Source organism: Globicephala melas, chromosome 1, assembly GCF_963455315.2.
Source record: "Globicephala melas chromosome 1, mGloMel1.2, whole genome shotgun sequence".
In the NCBI taxonomy this organism is placed as follows: Eukaryota; Metazoa; Chordata; class Mammalia; order Artiodactyla; family Delphinidae; genus Globicephala; species Globicephala melas.
In genome coordinates this window covers 135,492,641-135,513,370 of record NC_083314.1, presented here as the reverse complement: position 1 = coordinate 135,513,370, position 20,730 = coordinate 135,492,641, and the positions used below count along the sequence as shown (strand labels likewise).

Genomic DNA, 20,730 nt, shown 5'->3' with positions numbered 1-20,730 from the left:
CGCAGGCTTAGCAGCCATGGCTCACGGGCCCAGCCGCTCTGCGGCATGTGGGATCTTCCCATACCGGGGCACGAACCCGTGTCCCCTGCATCGGCAGGCAGACTCTCAACCACTGTGCCACCAGGGAAGCCCATGACACTTTAAACATAACAACTTATTAGTTTCCTATTGCTGCTGTAACAAATTACCATAAACTTAGTGGCCTAAAGCAACCCACACTTATAATCTTACAGTTCTGGATGTTATTTGTCTGCAGTCGGTCTTACCAGGCTAAAACCAAGGTATCAGCAGAGTCATGTTCCTCTGGAGGCCCCAGGGTAGGATCCCTTTCCTTCTTTTTCCAGCTTCTAGAGTCCATCTGTATTCCTTGGCTCATGGCCCCTTCCTCCATCTTCAAAGCCAGTGGCATAGAATCTTCAAATATCTCTCCTCTCTGACCTCTGCTTCAGTCGTCTCATCTTTGGCCTTCCTGCCTCCCTCTTTCCCTTATAAGGACTCTTGTGATTGTATTGAGCCCATTCAGATAATCCAAGATAATCTTCCCATCTAAAGATCCTTACTTTAGGGACTTTCCGGGTGCCGCAGTGATTAAGACTCCATGCTCCCAATGCAGGGGGCCCGGGTTTGATCCCCGGTCAGGGAACTAGATCCCACATGCATGCCACAACTAAGAGTTTGCATGCCACAACTAAGGAGTCCGTGTGCTGCAACTAAGGAGCCAGTGAGCTGTAACTAAGAAGCCCACGAGCCACAACTAAGGAGACCACCTACTGCAACTAAGACACAGCACAACCAAATAACAAATATTAAAAAAATAAAGATCCTTACTTTAATCACATATGCAAAGTCTTTGTTGTCATGCAAGATTCTGGGGATCAGGACATGGACATCTTGGGGGGGGCTAGTATTCTGCCTTCCCCAAGTCTCTAGGCAGAAAAGACAGGCAGATGATTCTTTCACAAATACAGGCTCAGTAAGAAGGCTGTAGCCTGATGTGTCATTAGACCCTCCCGGGGCTAAATCCTTCCTAAGGACCAGTGTTCCCTGGGGATGTAAATAATGGACATTTCCAGATTCCACTGTTTCTTAGGGAGAAGCCACTCTGCTTTCCAGGTCTGGTTTGTATTGACCCAGGGTTTGGGTGGGGTTGGACCTGCAAATGGCAGGTTTTACTACAGGTGGCAGATGCAAGCAGAGGCTAATATTCCTAAATTTAATGTGAATGGACAGAGATGGGGAAAATCTGAAAAGGATGCTTGTCAGATATTCCTAAAAGGCTCTATGGAAAATTCCAGTGTGGGGAAAAGTCCATAAGAATTTAAGTTGAGCAACAGCAAAACAACAAACAAATAAATCAAATGACACCACATATATGCAACTCAGAACATGAAATAACTCACTTTGGAAACCACAAACTAATCTTTCCATAGGAGGCTAATCTAGGAGTCAGCTAGGCCAACAGGTCATTTTGACCTCTCAGAGGAAACTCTGTCTAAACTCTCCTTTAGGGAAAAAAATGCTTTTCATACAGTGAAGGGTATTATGGAAGTACAAGGCTAGGCATCAATAACTTGTATGAAACAAGGAAGAAGGCTGACTTACACATTTCTTCCAGCTCAAGGTTCTACTAGTCCAAGCTCAGAGTCAAAATAGTGTTACATTTGGGGCTTCGCGGGTGGTGCAGTGGTTGGGAGTCTGCCTGCCAATGCAGGGGATACGGGTTCGAGCCCTGGTCTGGGAAGATCCCACATGCCGTGGAGCGACTAGGCCCGTGAGCTACTGAGCCTGCGCGTCTGGAGCCTGTGCTCCGCAACAAGAGAGGCCGCGACAGTGAGAGGCCTGCGCACCGTGATGAAGAGTGGCCCCTGCTTGCCGCAACTAGAGAAAGCCCTCGCACAGAAATGAAGACCCAACAGAGCCAAAAATAAAATAAATAAATAATTTTAAAAAAAGTGTTACATTTGGATGGGCCCACAGAAGTCTTATAAACCAAACTTTCTTGATGCCAGGGAACCTCCCTAAATGGACCACAACAAATGGACCTCTGGCCTCTGCTTAAGAGAGAGAACCTATCTATCTATTTTATGGGCCACCTCATGGTAAGAGGGGTCTTCTATGCTGAACTGAAATTATTCTCCAGACCAGTTAGTCTTGTTTTCCTCTTTAAGCTACACTGATAGCTACATTCCATCTTCTTTAAAAGTAGAAGCCAGTTAATGTAAAAAAGAACAACAATATCAAGTGTTGGAGAGGATATGGAACAACTGGAGTTCTCATGTTTTGCTGATGGGAGTGTCAACTGGTACAACCACTTTGGAAATCTGTTAGACAGCATCTACTCAAGTTAAAGACGTGCCTATACTGTAAGCCAAAGATTCCACTTCTGCACATATACACAAGAGAAGTAAGGGCATATTGCTTTAAATATATCTCTAACAAAAGACATGTGTAAGAATGTAAGAGTGTCCGTCTCAGCTCTATTTATAATAGCCCCAAACTGGAAACAAACTGACAACAGTAGGATAAATAATTTTTGGCATATTCATACAATGTAACACTACACCATAATAACGATGAGTAAAAGAAACCGATCACAGAAAAGGGCATACTATATGACTCCATTCATATGAAGTTGAAAAACAGGCAAAATTAATCTATGGTGACAGAATCATAGAAGCATGGTTACCTGTAAGGGGTAGATACTGACTGGGAAGGAGTAAAAGGGAACCTTCTGGAGGGCTAGGAATATTCTTTATCTTCAACTGGGTGGTGGTTAAGTGGGTGTATACACATGTAAAAATTCATCAAGTTTTATACTTAAGATTTGGGCATTCTGTGTATACCTCAACATAATATTGTAAAAATGAAGTCATTAGACCCTTGTAATTTTGTTTCTTCTTTTTTGGTTAAAAAAAAAAAGGCTCCAGGGGGGCAGTTATAAAAGAAATAGATCTATGGTCAGTTGTCCACTCACATGGGATTAATAAGGAGGTAGAAGGTGTAGTGATTAGAACGGGCAATGGGCTTAGGAATCACAGACTTGGTTTCAAGCTTACTAGCTGTGTAAGGATAGTCAAGCCATTTAATCTCTCTAACCCTCAGTCTCATTATGCATAAAATGAGTACTAACCTTACAGAAGTGTTATAAGTACTACAGGAGATAAGAAATATAAAAATCTTAAACAATCATCTGTCATTTATTAAATATACTATGCACCACACACTATGAAATACCCTACAACAATCATATGAGGAAGATAATATCTCCATTTTAAGAATAAGGAAACTAAGATCCTAAGAGCTTGTCCATAATACGTGGCAGATTTATCTGATCCTGAAGTCCATGAGCTTAAAGCATTACCCTATGTAGCCATTGGTATAATTGGATGGTGGGTGGATAGTGAAAAGTTGAATCAGAAACTAGCCCCAGTTCTGCAGAGGAGCACACTATTTAGCTAAAGCGTCCTGTTAATATCTTAAAGGCTGGCAATCTATACCTATAGCATAAAAGACCTTTATCACTGTAAGGGAAGCTAATTCCTTACAGGGTGACTATGAGGGTTAACTGAGATAATCAGGTCAGGAAAATATTGATACATAATGACACATCATAATATGACACATATTAGGTGATTGAGTAGCCCGCCCCTGCCCACTCCTCCCTATTCTTTCTAATAATCTCCTGGCTGGTCTTTTTTTGAGAACTACCTCCAGTAATTACCCATTCCAAGGTAAGAATTCAATGTTTATATAATTCTTATGTGGTGCCAGGCACTGTTCTAAGCACTGGGACCACTGAGGACATGAATAAATCAGCATAGACTCATTTCCTCACCCACCTCCTGAGACAAGAGTTAGGGTTAGAACCATGCTTGCATGACAACTCCTAAAGTAAATGATCTAAAGCAGACGGTTATTTAATCTCAGGTTAATTTATACTCCTGTTAACCCATCTAGTGTTCCCATTCACTCAAAAAACATTTTTTAAAGCGACTTTTATGTTCCAGGGACTGTTCTAAGCACTGAGGATACAGTAATAGATGAAATAAAGTCCCTGCCCTCACCAAGCTTACATTCGAGTAGGGGAGGGAAAGGGAGAATACATAAACATACGTAATTTCCAGTAGCAATAAATGCTGTGAAGAGAATGAAGCAGGATCAGGATTCAGAGAGTGACCAGTGGAGGGCTGGGGTAGTATTTTAGAAGGGATGGTCAGGGACAATACTTGAGCAGAGACCTGAACGAGTGAGGAACCAAGTCATGCAAAGAACTGGGAAAGAGCACTCCAGGCAAAGGGAAGAGTCAGCATAAAAATCTTGAGGTGGGAACCAATTTGGCATATTTGAGGCACAACAGGAAGCCACTGGAGATTTGGCAGAAAAGTGACATGTTCTGATTTACTTTTATCATTTGGCTGCTGTGTGAAGAATATATAGTAGGAAGGCAGGAAGGCAAGAGCAGAAGGGGGACACAGTAGGTCAATAAATAATTAAGAATTAATAAACAATAAATTCATTTTTGAACACCTTTTTAAAGACGTGCTACGCTTATTTAAAGCAATTTGTGTCGTGTCTCACGCAGACCACTCAATCATAAATCATATAAAGAAGACATGCCATTCTTTCTTGTGCTATAAAAGTGAATTTCATAATTCATTCAAATAAGTCATCAAATTTTGAGGTATATCTGAAAATCAAAGATGGGACTGTGAGCCTTCATAATCGTACCCTCTTAAATATAAAATTAGCTCACATGATTAAAAGTTCAAACACTATTTCTAAAGTGTTCTGCTAAAACATTTTTCTTTGGCATATGCAGTGCAAATAGCTCTAGCCTTAATCATTTTTCAAGTTTTAATCTCCACGTTTGGCATATTCTGATAACATTGACAGGTTAAAAGCAACATTCTGTTGTATGCATAGCGATTCCTTGCAATTAACCTTAATTTAGGCTGAAAGTAGATTGAACAGCTGCTTCATAGTAACATTTCTAAATTTATTAGATAAATATCTCCAGAAAACTTCAGATTAAAGAGCAACAAAAACAAAATCTGCAACATTGCAGCCTTCCCTTAGTAAGGAGAGTCTTAAAGCATTGCAGGTACCAATAAAACTACTTTCTTGAGAAAAGTGACATTTTGGGCCCTTATTACACAGGGTAGCGAGAGATAACGATAACAGAGATAAGAAAAATGTAGGTAAACAATGTCCGAAGAACACATCCTACCTTCCTTCTGTAAAAGGAATTTTTGAGTCTACTGGAATTTTACTGAAGGTGTAACCACACTACAACCCCAGTGTGAGGAACCCCTTGCAAATCCCAGATGGTGTGAGTAACCCCTTGCAAATTCCAGACGGCACTCCTCAATGCCTAATGCCATCATTCCATTCCTTTAAAATGTTTAATAAATGGTGACTATTATCTATGTCATCTTAACCTCTCAACATTAACTGATATTATTATCCCCATTTATATGAAGACAGAAGGGCTCAGAACAGTTACAGTAACAAAACAAGTGGCAAAGACAGGAGACAAACTCAGATCTCATTCCAAAGTCTGTGCTTTTCCCATCAAACTGTGCTGCCTGGATGAAAAACCTTTGATATCATGTGTTAGATCTGCCTTTTTCTTTTAAATGCATCTATCCTTTAAAGTCAGAATCATGTCAGAAATCGGGATAAGTGTATCTTGAAGAGGAGGGCAAGGGAGAATAAAATTTTCTTGGGTTCTTTGTTCTAATTTAACCCATACTATTATTTATGGTGTCAAATACATGCATGTTTATTGTGGAAAAATTAGAAAGTTCAGATAAATAAACTAAAAGAAAAACTCATCAAATAAAAATCACCTGCAATCCCACCACCCCACAGCACAGGTGTCTCTAGCTTCATTTGACCTCAGCAAGACGAAGCAGAGCATGACAGTATCATCCTACCTAACATCTCTCCTCTTGTCACACAAACATAATCAGACTTTGGTCTAGAAAGTGCTGCAAATGTCAGATGAGGTAACAGCAGAAAAGTCTTTAGCTTCTGACAATACTCACTGCTCTATCATAGTCTCATTTTAATATTCATAAAACATTTTGGCATTTACATGATGTAAAGTTGAGAAGTTTGAATAAATAAATTCTTTTTTTCTTTTTAAACCAGCAAACTATTTGTTAAGTAAAAAGACTCAGTATAGGCAGATAATTCCATCTTTACTGAAAACATTAAACAACATACTAAAAAAAATCTCTAGTACACAATCATTAGCAGTATATTTCAAAGAATGAGATGATTCTAACTATCACAATGCAGGAGTATAGCAGTTAATAGACCTGGGTTTAAATCCTAGCTTCACCACTTATTTCATGACCTTTGGGCAAGTGACTCAATCTTTGTGGGACTCAATTTACTTATCTGTAAAGTGGGGATAATGATAGTGACTCTTTAGGAAGATGCTATAGAGCTTAACATCATGTACATGAAGAGCAGTAAAAGGAAATTTTAACAAGTTCAAATCTTGAAAATTTAAGATTTTAAGCCTTAATTTTTTAATAAATATTTTTTCTTAAAAAATCTATTTTCTGGGCTTCCCTGGTGGCGCAGTGGTTGAGAGTCCGCCTGCCGATGCAGGGGACACGGGTTCGTGCCCCAGTCCAGGAAGATCCCACATGCTGCGGAGCGGCTGGGCCCGTGCGCCATGGCCACTGAGCCTGCGCATCCGGAGCCTGTGCTCTGCAACGGGAGAGGCCACAACAGTGAGAGGCCCGCGTACTGCAAAAAAAAAAAAAAAAAAATCTGTTTTCTAAGATAGCAAATACCAATGTTTCATCATCAGACAATGACTAGCTTTAAGAGCATTGCTACATTTACTAAGAATTAAGATATTAGGCTCTATTTTAAAAGATATGGGAATGAGTACCATGATGATTAACTCAACTACAAATGTACTATTCTAGGACTCCATTGGGTACTCAGAGCTGTATAGCATTTTTATTCATTTCTAATCAGCAACTTTTCTTATTTTCCAAATTTATCTCCCTCTTTCCCTCTCAGCAGCTCAGAATAAATACCATTATGAATGAGCTTCCGATGTACTCCTTAAAGCACTCCTCCTCTCATCTAAAAGATGGAAGTTAGATAATTAAACTATTTGACACTGTGCCAACTAACAGATACGCTATCATTCCCCGATACCCACAGCCAGCATCCTTTCTCTAGCAGCTATCCTGTTCTCAAAGTTTGGTTTTTCTTCTCCAGCCTGTGGGATGTGAGGAGCAGGAAACAGCATGGTAAGCAGTGGTCTAACTGGAGAGCAAGGGGTAGTTGCAGGTCCCTGCAGCATTTTATCCGCAGTTCATCTGCACTGGAATAATTAAGAGTTGACTGTGGTTTTGTTTGGGTTTGGGCTATTATATTTCATTCTTTCTCTATTACCCTGGTTAACTAAGACTGTATGTATGTAGCAAAAACTTTAACATATGATTACTTTTTGACTAAGAATGACGATTCTAGAGAAAAAAATCAGAAATGTATATTGTTCATTTATTAAAATAACTTAAATACCACATAACATTATTTATCATTACATAAATGATGATACAGAACTGGAATACTCAGCAGCCATTAAAAATAATTTTGTAAAAGATTATTGAAATAGAAAAACATTTACAATGTGAAGCAGGCTACAAAACAGTATGGAGAATATATCATTTTTGTGAAGAAAAATGAAAATACATGCAAGGAAAAACTACTAGGACATACAATAAAATATTAACAATGTTATCTTAGAGCTGTGGAATAAATTTTTTTTCTTTGTACTTTTTGGTGTTTCCCCAAAATTTATGCATTAAGCTTGTATTAATTTTGTAAATAGAAAAAAGCAAAATGAATGCTGATTTAATGAGAGAAAGGAAGAAGGAAGGTGCCAGAACCCTGGGGAATATCTACATTTAAGGTATTTGAATGAGAAAGAGGAACCAACATCTTAGACTTGCACTTTTTAAGAACTAACCTTTCTCTTTTGCTAGTTTCTATCTATTTTAGCTTCCTAGCTGCCTATCAGTATAATAATACTTAACTAAGCCTTAAGCATCTAGGTTAAAATAAGGGAAAAAGACATAGAAAGTTTTTGTAAAACAAAACAAAAACAAAAAATACCCCCAAACTAATATTTCTTAGAGTCCTAGTGGTCCCATGAACAATTGCTGGCCATAGACATGACAGAATCTCTGAAATTTTAAAGAGGTCCTTTAGTTTAATACAGTGGAGGTAAGAAATCTTCCTGGGTAAAGAGGTACTTCTGGAAATTGTATTAATCCTTTCAGGCTAAAGTAGTACCATTTATAAATGCTTCTGTAGAACACTAACTGTTTCTATAGAACTGAAAGAATCCTTTCCATTTTACTCTAGAGGGTTTAGGAGTAATCCCAGGAATGACTGAGCTAATCCATCTTACAATTTTGGCCACTAAAATCAGGGTTATCATATAAAACATCTCATACAGAGGCCTTAACATATAATTCCTACACACACTACTAACAAATAGCCATAATAATATAGTGCTCTATGAAACTAAAAAACAAAACCAAAACAAAATTGTATTCACACGCTTTAAATGTATTCCCATAATAAATAAATAAAAAGACACAAAAAACCATCTGTAAAAGAATTACATGTATTAGGCAACAGGGAATTACACAAATTGGAAAAATGAAAGCATTTTTAGGAATTTAGGAAATTATAGTGAAAATTAAGTCTAAAGGTTTAAGAGTGTACTGTGAAGGGACTTTATTTCTAGATTTTTACCAAAAACTCTTTCAGAGTACAGCTTATTTGAATAAATACTTTTGAGAAGCACCTGCTTGGAAACAGACTTCCCACCTGGTCAAGGTAACTGTAACAATTACATAGGAAGCAAGATTTGTTTCAAGATGTGACTGCAGGTATTTCTCATGTAATTGAAGTTACATAGCTGTGGAAACTTACAGACTTTTAAATCTGAGCTTAGGTAAGTAAACTTCAAAGCACTGTGAGCAACCAAAAGGAACTAGGGAATACTAGAAAATGGGCATCTAGCTTAACTGAGGCCAAAAATATCACCGTGAAAAAGTGGATCCCAAAGAAATATAAGCTCCTTAAGGACAGATATGTTAGTGTTTTGTCCACTGCTGCATCCTAGAATCTAGAACAGTGCCTCCCAAATGATAGACACTCAGTATTTTCACTAATGAACAAATCAGAGACCCTTCCTGGTGTATATTAGGAATCAATCCAAATTCACTTCTTATATCAATACTTAATAATCTCCCATCAACTGGAGAAGCTGTTACTGAATGACTAACATACTATGAAGCTAACTGTACTATACTGTATATTTTTGAGTGAAATGAGTGATGAAAAATTATGTTTTTTACTTTTGAAAAGCCCAGATCCCAGTAATTTTGAAATTGGTATGCCTGTTACTAAAGTAAGAGTATGACAGTATTTTGGGGACATAGCATTTCATGTATTTCCATCTTCTTAAAACCCTTCAAAACACGGCAAGAAAAACTAGTGCTAACATACAGGTGCTGCTTCCTCCAGACACTGGTGCATCACTTAAGACACTTGTGCCGGCATCTGCCAGGCAGTGCTAACAGATGGAAGACATTAATCATCTGGTTGGTGTTCCCACTTTGTCCATCCAGCTTCAAATATAACTGCACTGAGCTAGATGAGTCAGCATCTGGTCCACCAAAAGCTAGTGCATCACTCCCAAAGCAAAAAGGAGAAAGTTCACACTTCAGAATCCTGAATCAATGCCAAGAGTATCTGCGTTGCCTCAAGGTTTCAGACTCTCTGATGACCTTTAGCTCCCTGGATACCAAGGCAAAGACAGATCTGAAAGCTCCAAAAAACAGGTAGGTTGTCATATACAAGACTGCAGCCCCAGGCAATATAGATGGTATTTGTTCGCACCATGGATTAATTGCTTTGAAGGATCAAAATGCAGAAGACAGAAACATTCAACATTTAAGACAGTTTTCTTAATAATAAAGCACTAAAAAATGTGAATAAGTCATACTTTCATTTTTCAGAAGCGAAAAGGACAAGTGGCAACTTGCCTTTGGAAAACACATTAATATCAGAGTAATAAGCTATCTATCTCATAGAGACAGTAGCCTAAGAAAGACTATTATCATATAAATCTCAAAGTTCTATTAAATAAATCTCAGAATAATGTTTTTAACTAAGACAACAAAACAAAAACATCAGCAACAACAAAAAATTAAACAGAATCTGTAAAGTGGTATATGAAGATGGAAAAAGGAAAATCTGGAAATCTACACACTGAGAGTTCTCTATTAAAATCAAGGAGGCCCAAATCCTAAAACAGAAAAAAGAAATATGTTAAAACACAATCTTTTAAAAGAATCCAATGAGGTTTTTATAGATACACATATTAATGCTTCATTTATTCAAGACATTTTTTTCTTACACTGGGAGCACTTCTGCATGTATTGTAGGAGATTATATGAATGACAATGCTGAGAGATGCCTTCTCAATAGGCCCTTCTAGTTTTAAATTTTAAATCTGAGTCTGGAATCCTAATTAAATGTTTATATAATAGGCTACAGATATTGTTTTTTAAATTACATTTGCTTATTTTTTATACATTATAGTTTTAAAACAATCTATATACTTTAAAAAGAGAAACAACAATTTACAGTGTGAAAATAAGGTTATGTAAAACTACACAACCCTTCTCATAAAGTAGCAGTGACAATTTCCAAAATGAAGATACTTAATAAAAAACAAAGCAGTTAGTGGGGTGGGGGTAGAAGAGAACCAGTGGAGTGCACAGAAGACCTAGGTTCTAGATTCAGTTTTGCACTGATTGTGTACCTTAGTCTCAACTTCCTTAGGTCTTAATTTCTTCCCTAGTAAGAAGAGGCAGATGGATCTCTATGCTTCATTTCAATTTTAAACACAGAGACTCTTATAGTTTGTAAGAAAAGATCTGAAGAACTTTTTGGACAACGAGTTGAATACATTCCTCAGATCTTAACAGGAAGGGCCTGTCACCATTCAACTCTCATGGCAATAACTATAAAGCATATCCCATAATTTTACTGTGAGAAAAGAAAAAAATCTACCCTAAGGGCAAAATTATACTTCATATCCTATTTATACATTAAACATAGAAAATGAATGCCTAGTCCCTTCCTGGACTCTAGAAGCACTCTCTGAGATAGAGTCAACTAAAAATCCTAGGATTATGATTGTGGCCAAAACATTCAGCCTATGTTTCTCTCTGTCTTCCCTGAAAGCTGCTAGACAGTTCTAAGGCCAATTAATAATTCTCGTGGGCAGGGCCAAACTTCAGCTTAAAATAAGTACTTATAGTAGTTCAGGGTTGAAACTCTATCAACTTTCAGATTTAGGAAAAGAGAAGGAGGTTTAAGGATCATACTGACCCTAAGAAGGATGGACAGTAGAAAAGATATGCTTTATCACCTATAACACATACTTTCATCATAACCATTATATAAAACTATGGGATATCTTTTTGCTTTGATGTTATTTTTTTTCTTGTGAACCTTGTCCTTTAACTATATTCACTGCAAAGAAACAGTCTGAATTGAGAACTGCAGGAGCAATGAGCATATACAAAAATGCTTTATAGAAGATTAGAGACCTGCAGGACATGGATGGACCTATAGACTGTCATACAGAGTGAAGCAAGTCAGAAAGAGAAAAACAAGTATCGTATATTAACACATATGTGTGGAATCTAGAAAAATGGTATAGATGATCTTATCTGCAAAGCAAAAATAGAGACAGAGACATAGAGAACAAACGTATGGATACCAAGGGGGAAGGGGGGGTGCGATGAATCGCGAGACTGGGATTGACATATATACACTATTAATACTATGTATAAAATAGATAATTAATGAGAACCTACTGTATAGCACAGGGAACTCTACTCAATGCTCTGTGGTGACCTAAATGGGAAGGAAATCCAAAAAAGAGGGGATATATGTATATGTATAGCTGATTCACTGTGTTGTACAGTAGAAACTAACACAACATTGTAAAGCAATTATACTCCAATAAAAATTTTAAAAAACAATAAAAAAAGATTAGAGACCTGCCTTTCCTGATAAGCAAAAAGACAGGTTTACAATACTAGATGATCTCTTAAATTTCCCCTGGTTCTCAAATTATCATAATTTTATACAGATAATATACTGTAATTGAGATTACATATCACTTACTGTTTCTTTTAAACAATATTCATGGATATAACTGCGTTTTTCTAAATGTCTCATTGGTAATACTCAGTCTTGTAAGTCTGGTTCCATAATAATCTATAATGTAACTACTTCCATCTGAAGGTCCAACAATCTAGAAGAGAAAATTTTCCAAATTACCCATTTTACAAAAGATACTTTAAAAATACTTTGAGTTTACTTTTCTTAGGTGTTAATACAATTATTTCAGTAGCACCAGAAATACAACTCACTCAAGCAATAAAAAGTAATTGTGGCTCATGTAGCTGAAAAGCACACTGGGGAAGCTCACAGAATCAAGAGGGCTGCAGAACTAAGGGCCTCAATGACTGAAACTCCATGCCCCACAAGGCCCTTGGTTTGGCAGCCCTGCCTCTTCGTGTAGCTCTGCCTGCCTTCCTTCTACAGACAGGCACCCTCAATTGGTTGCCAACAGTTCCAGATACACATCTTCGCAGCTCAGTAGCTCCCAACAGAAAGAAAGTTAAATTTTCTTCCTCAGTGTTTATACAACAATTTCAGGGAAGAACATTCATTGATCTGCTTGGTTTTTACACCTGTTGCAGAACAAATTACTGAATCCAGGGTAATAGGATTAATATTGGCCAGGCCAGGATCCCTCTGGGAGATGAGACAGGATGACTGACAGTCCTACCAGAACCACATGGAATGGAAAAGGAAGAGTTTAAAAAAAAAAAAAAAAAAAAAAAGCTCATCCATGCTAATCACAGCTAATCACAATAATCTTGTCCATTTAATCACATTTGTGACAATTCACTTAACATGATCTCTCTATTATCCTTTAAGATAATAATCTTCACACTGTAGCCTTAGGGGTACACAAGGATTTACTAAGGTATATGTAGACCCAGATAGTTTCAAGGGAATTCATTTTGAGATCCTTAATTCAAGTAAATACTCTTTGTAAAACTGATCCACCTGATACCACACTAGGCTTAAAAGCAGCATGCTAGGTCCCCTGCCCACTTCTTTGCTTTCACTGTGGTCCCTTCTCCAACTTGACAACAGTAAAGCATACCTACAGTAAGGCACACCCTGAATCTTATGATGGCACATTGCCATGAGGTATAAAAGTCTCTGATGTGTCAAAGAAGGGGATAATTCAAAATACTGGATTTCAGGAAATCTCTTGTAATCAAGAGTCCAAAAATATGCTCTGTCACATCTTGTTCAAAAGATGCAGCCCTAGTAAAATTTTACTTTTAGCTTAAAAATAATTTGCTAATATTTGTAACATGTTTATGCTATTTTGATCAACTGTATATCAGTAATTATAATGACAACTCAATCCAGAAATCACGGAACATTTTTTAATATTTTAATGAATAATATGATCAGTAGAAGATTTTCAAGCATAAAAACATATTGGGGGTAAGGAGGGTGGGAGGGAGGGAGGGAGACGCAAGGGGGAAGAGATATGGGGACATATGTATATGTATAACAGATTCACTTTGTTTTAAAGCAGAAATTAACACACCATTGTAAAGCAATTATACTCCAGTAAAGATGTTAAAAAAAAACAAAAAACAAAAGAAGGGACTTCCCTGGTGGCGCAGTGGTTGAGAGTCCGCCTGCCGATGCAGGGGACACAGGTTCGTGCCCCGGTCCGGGAGGATCCCACATGCCGCGGAGCGGCTGGGCCCGAGGGCCACGGCCGCTGAGCCTACGTGTCCAGAGCCTGTGCTCCGCAACGGGAGAGGCCACAACAGTGAGAGGCTCGCGTACCGCAAAAAAAAAAAAAAAAAGAAATATATTTCTAATTTGTATGTAATGAATGTGCATTGTTTAAAATCTGAGTTACTTCTATTTAAAGTTTCTTCTTTCTTCAACTTGAATAGAATAATGTGTAGCAAAACTATGCCCTGAAATTATATTTAAAATAAGCTAACATTCATCATTTTTTTTTTTCTAAAGAAGACCTGACATAGGAAACCAGTCGACTGGCCATGTTGCATTCTAACAGAAGAGAGGTTATTTGATTCTTTGCTCTTGGTTGAGCAACTCTCATGGTATTGAACATCTCAAGACATTGTAGAGAGGTTATTTTAATGATAAAAATAGATGATTTTAAGGAAATTTATATTTTGTATGAGTTTGTGAAAATTTCAGTAGAGGCAATACTAATAAAATTTAAAGTGTATAATATACCGAGTAGAACAATGAAGAACCAAAAAAAAAAACGAAAAAAAAACATATTGGGGGTACTTCCCTGGTGGTGCAGTGGTTAGGAATCCACCTGCCAATGCAGGGGACATGGGTTCGAGCCCTGGTCCAGGAGGATCTCACATGGCACGGAGCAACTGAGCCCGCAAGCCACAATTACTGAGCCCTCATGACACAACTACTGAAGCCCGTGCACCTAGAGCCTGTGCTCCGCAAAAGAGAAGCCACCGCAATGAGAAGCCCGCGCACCGCAACGAAGAGTAGCCCCCGCTCGCCGCAACTAGAGAAAGCCCGCGTGCAGCAACAAAGACCCAACACAGCCAAATATAAATTAAATTAAATTTTAAAAAAAGATTAAAAGAAACATATTGGGGTAAAATTCTGTTGGAGAATGGGAATAGAAATAAAAATTCAAGGAGAAAAAGAAACAATGTAAAAATTATAATAGTGAAGGGTTCATTCACGTCTTTTTAAAGTCAATGATATTTTAAATTCTATGGTATTTATAATCTGTTGGATACATTTTTAAATTGATGTAACAGTTTTATTTAAATATGCCAATATTTGCAAACTAGAAATTATATCCTTTGCAACTATTTAAACTTATGACAAAACTTAAATGTCAACTTAAAACATGCAAAGGGTAGGGATTAAAAAAAATTTTCTTTTACGGGTTATGCAACCAAGAGTTTGAAGAACACTGCTGTAGCGCATTCTTCACTTTAAAAATAAATTTGGTTTTAAAAACTATTCAACAAATACTTAATTCCTACAGTCTATGCACTGTGCTAGGCATTATACACAGAACAGGGAATAAGATACAATCTGCCAACAGGGAGTTTATTCTAGTGAACTATAAATGTTAATGTTCAAATAACACTTACAAAGCACTTATGTTCTAGATACCATGCTAGGTGCTGTCACGCACTTGGGGATTTCCTCCGAAGATCAAATTGCTTTGTCTTGGCATTTATGAATGTTATTTATGAATTTAAGTATAAATTAAAACCTTTTTAATGGTAACGTCACAGACGAAACTACTATGAGTATTAAGCAAAGAGAGAAAAGAATGGATGACTAGAATTTACATGTTTTGAGACCATATAAAGGAAACAAAGAAAAAGGAAAGCCCAGCCAGTAGAAGTAAGTTAAGTCATATGGTAAAAACTTGCCTAATTTGGAATATGTGCACAGATTGGAACTGGGCCTTTTGTCCTATTATTTTTTTCTTCCTATGCCATCTCCTCTGACAATCTCACTTATCCCTGTTGAAAAAAAAAGTATTCAGAAGTTGGAAATAAGGAAAATATAAGATTGGATGGCCTTTTAATATCATGCATTTCTAATAAGCCCACCTGCAGCTCATTTGACTCTCAGGAAACAGAACTATTTAACTAAAAATTGATTAGGACCCAGATGATTTACAATCTTGTCACATTACCAGTTAACATATAGAAAAATGATAGGGTGTCCTTTTAGTCTTGTTTCCCCTGTCCTGTAGAGAAAATAGCCCCAAAGATTAAAGTTTAATTACCTATTAATACATGATCCAATTTTGTATCTAATTTAGCAATCTTATTACAGCATTTCTTTCCCCTCAAATTATGTAATTCTGGCTCCTCAACACCTAGTTCTATGGTGGTAATTCCATCCTCTTTCCACGGGTTTGGTTCAGCCTGGGCATGTAATCAATCACCAATGAGATAATAATCTATGAGACAAGTTCAATGGGAGGCTTATCTGCTTTTAAGAAGATATGTGTGAGAGAAAAAGAGATGTTTTTCCGCCTCTGAAAGTAACTACATAGCAAGTGGTGCTAACCAAAGGAACTGAAGATGGCAAAGAGAAGGAAGGAAGAAGGGAAGAAAGGAGGGAAAGAAGGAAGGGAAGGAGGGAATAATGAATTTGGATCTTTCACTTTGTCTTTAAGCTCTAAATTAACAAATCTTAGAACTACCATATCTCCAGATCCTTGGTATATAATATAATAAACTATCACGTTATTAAAGCCAATTTAAATTGAGGTTTCTGTTACTCATAGCCAAAACTCCAGATAATGCACTTGTCTTCAATGCCTCCTACACACCACTGCCAGATCACCAAAGCATAGCACTAGTTGCTATTCTCTGCTAAAACAATTTGAAGACCTGCTCCAAAGACAACCAAATTAAGTCAGTGTGGTAAAGCATTAGACAGAAAGGAAATCTTGAAGAGAAAACTGTCGATAACTAGTTGTAGGATTAATCCTCTCCGGATCTCCATTTTTCTTAGCTGTAAATTGAGGAATAGAATAAACGAATCTGTACGGTACTTTTAAAATTTTATATCTTGTTTGACTGATATTTAAATGCAAACAACTCCACAAGGTATTGTCAACATCTTTTTCTATCAACTATCCCAGCAAAGAAGAAACTGCTCTCCCTACTTAATTTTTAAGAAAACTATCAGCTGTAAAGGTTTCAATATTTAAGTCCATATTCCCTCACCAAAATTAAAAATTAAACCTGTTTTTAAGCATCTATATTATACACTTATGTACAATACAGTGCCAGTTATAAATTACTTTATTTTTGAATTTTATTTTATTTATTTTTTATACAGCAGGTTCTTATTAGTCATCAATTTTATATACATCAGTGTATACATGTCAATCCCAGTCTCCCAATTCATCACACCACCACCCCCACTCCCCCCACTTTCTCCCATTGGTGTCCATATGTTTGTTCTCTACATCTGTGTCTCTATTTCTGCCCTGCAAACCGGTTCATCTGTACCATTTTTCTAGGTTCCACATATATGCGTTAATATACGATATATAAATTATTACAAGTATATTATTGTACTGTTAAATATAAAACTACAAATTTTAAAAAAATATCTCATACTGAGAAATATTTTACTCAGTTAAATATGCCTATGTCCACTTGTTCATTGACAATAGAGTATGAAACCTAAAATTATGTGTTTATTTCTCTCCTACGAAATAGCCTGAAGCCAAATTCTATAGCATGAAGTATTTGTTTGATAAGCTAGGGCAGATTTTTTTAAATCTATTGGGAAAAGAAAGACCACTTAACAATTAATGGACCAAGAGGTTACTACAGGTCTTCAAGAGGGAAAACAGGAGGGCCACTACATTGTGGGAAGCTATTTTGTACAAAGGGTGTCAACATCTCTTGTGTGAGAAGCCCTAAAACCACAAGAAAACAACTTCATATTTGTCTACATTAGTTTCCTGCAGCTACTGTAACAAATTACCACAAATTTAGTGGATTAAAACTAGAAATTTACTCTCACAGTTTTGGATGCCAGAAGTCTAGAATCAAGGTTATCAGTGCAGTCATATGACCTACAGAGACTCTAGGGGAGAATCCATTCTAAGGTGCTCCTTTGGCATTGCTTGGCTTATGGCCACGTCACCCCAATCTCTGCCTTTGTCTTCACACCACCTTGTTTTCTGTGTGGGTGTTTGTGTCTAATCTTTTGTCTCCTATAAGGATACTTGTCATTGGATTTAGGGCCCATTCAGATAATCTAGAATAATCTCTTCATATCAAGATACTTAATTTAATCACATCTGCAAAGACCCTTTTTCCAAGTAAGATAATATTCACAGGTTCCAGGGATTTGACGTATCTTTTGTCCTACCACACCTTTGTTCTGTGAAGATGGTTGGTGGTGGTTTGGAGGAACTGGGTGAAATTTAATTTCTCCTTTCCTGTCATTTCTGATTGTTTTCACCATGAAATTTTATTTGCAGCCTAAATGCAAAAAATCTTGAATTGTTTACTTAAAGGAGTAGGCTTTTCTATAGGTGCAAAGTCTATAGCAAGAAAAGTAAATCAGAAAACTTTAGAAGTACACATTAAAGTCAAGAATGTTAAGCAGTGATCATCAAATTTCCTGTTTTCCTGTTCTTAATCTTTGATCTCCACTATAATTCTCCATAATCCCACTCACCCACCCACAGGCACCACACAAATAATGGGCATATACTTAACTGGGTATATGACTTGGAAACATATTTATTCTTGAAAAACATGTGATGTTCTTTGAATAAATATGCATTTTAAATTTATCCAAGTGATACTGTTGTGGATCTTGTTCAATTTCAAACGATTTTCACAGTACACTAAGATTTTAAGACATTTCCATGTAGCTGTATGTACCTCTAGGAAAGTGCCTGTAATTGTTGCCTAGTGTTACAGAAGATACATCCATTCTCCAATTAGTGTACACATCTAGGTTAATTCCAACTTCCTGCTACCACAAACAGTGCTATAAGAGACATATTTGTACAATGTCCCCTTGTGGACAGGAGTATGAGTATTTTGGGGTAAGTGCCCAGAAGTATCTCTTTATTTACACATTAGTTATTTCGGTGATTTTGTGAATCATCTTTAGTTTATGGCGCTCATTTAACTATTAAGTTCCCTATCATTTTCTTGCTGATTTGTATATTCCACATATCAATTCCTGTTGCTAGTATTCTTTAACTCAGTCTATTAACTGTTAACTTGGTCTATGATATTCTTTTTAGAAAAGAATTTCTTAATTTTAATGTATCAAATTCAATGATTTTTTTTTTCCTTTATGGTTTATGTTTTTGAGATCTTGGTTAAGAAGACTTAACCCATCTAAGGTCATGAAAATATTTTCTTCAATTAGCTTTCTGTAAAAGTTTTCTTCTCCTAGATACATACCCCAAAGAATTGAACAGGGGCTTAAACAGATACTTATACACAAATATTCACAGCAGCGTTATTAACAATAGCCAAAACGGGCAAACAGCCCAAGTGTCCATCAACAGATGAATGGATAAAAGAAACGTGGTACATACATACAGTGGAACATTATTATTCATCCATAAAAAGGAATGAAATTCTGAAACATGCCACAATATCAATGAACCTTGAAAACATTATGCAAAGTGAAATAAACCAGACATAAAAAGACAAATATTGTACGATTCCAACTATATGAAATATCTATAAAGTAGGCAAATTCTTCAGGACAGAGTAGATTAGAGGTTACCAGGGACTGGGGGAGAGCAAAATAGGGAGTTACTGCCTAATTGGTACAGAGTTTCTGTTTTGCGTGATGAAAAAGTTTTCGAAGTAGTGGTGACAGTTGCACAACATTCTGAATGTAATTAATGCCAATGAACTGTACACTTAAAAAAGGTTAAAATGGCAAATTTTGTATTATATATATACTTTACCACACAAAAAAGAGCTTACCTTATTTGAACTTTAACAGTGTTGTAGTTTCGTTTGTAATATATAAACTTTTGATTTTGTTAGTGGAAAATGTATTTTTGTTTGTATATATTTAAGTATCACTCTAGTAACAATAAATTAAAGGAAAAAAGATGGTTACCAGTAACTACTTTAACACCTAAACTTTATCAACAGATGTGATCCCTCATTTACTGGCACTGCCTTGTTGTTGAAGTCAGACTGCTTAAGTAACTCAAATATCTTATACATTTAAAACGTTATGAATGAATTCAGGAGTGAAGGGCAAAAGCTAACATTTTATGCAACTCTATCAATGTACCATTCTTCTATCTAATCCACTTATGAGTTTCTTCATATAAAGAATGCAAATATTAAATTAAAAAGAATGCAAGATCATATCTCCTGAAGACTTGGTAAAAAGTAAAATGACACAGCTGCCTCCAATTAGAGGATAATGATGCAACCTGTGTCCACCCCAGTTCCCCAAAGAAGTAAATTCATATTCTCTTAAAAGTCAAATTACATGTTTGTGTCCAGAGCTGACTTCTGTATGTCGTTAATTTTAACATAAAACCATTAAAAACATCTAATTTGTCACATTTTAATTAAGCACCAAAATTCCCACACAATGCCAGAAGTTACACATTCAGATCCCCTGACTTCATTTGATTTAAAGACTGGTTAGTATTAATCCTTAATGACCGATATAAACATCATTCCTCAAGAAATGAATAGGATTCAGCATCATATCTCCTCAGGGAAACACAGCGCTGGGCTCAGTTTCAGGACTACTTTGTTTTTTGAACATTCCTTTAATTCACTAAATAAAAATCTGCCCACAGGTAAGTGAACTAAGTGAAATCTACTGATACTTAATTGAGATGATGTGACAAAGCAGAGACTACCCAAATTATATTCCCCTCCGTTTTCCAGTTCATTTCCCCAGTAAATCACACCAGGGTTAAATAAATAATACAGAGAACTATTTGAAAGACTTGATATCTAGTTTTTATATATTGCTGTCCTACACCTAGTGAAC

General features: G+C 36.6%; 1 protein-coding gene across 7 annotated transcripts in view; it reads right to left on the bottom strand.

Annotated features, from left to right (window-relative positions):
• Positions 1 to 20,730, bottom strand: part of TM2D1 (TM2 domain containing 1) — a 150,420-nt gene that overhangs the window by 88,004 nt on the left and 41,686 nt on the right. Inside the window, exons 6-7 of one of the 7 annotated variants that reach the window (XM_030870348.2) lie at positions 12,253 to 12,382; positions 4,976 to 6,762 (exon numbers count right to left, since the gene is read on the bottom strand). The exons of 1 other annotated variant lie outside the window; for it this stretch is intronic. In XM_030870348.2, coding sequence (XP_030726208.2) covers positions 12,272 to 12,382 — 111 coding nt within the window. In that variant the 3' untranslated portion in view covers positions 4,976 to 6,762; positions 12,253 to 12,271. 5 more of the 7 variants (XM_030870347.2, XR_011377284.1, XM_060304930.1 and 2 more) reach the window with 5 other exon arrangements.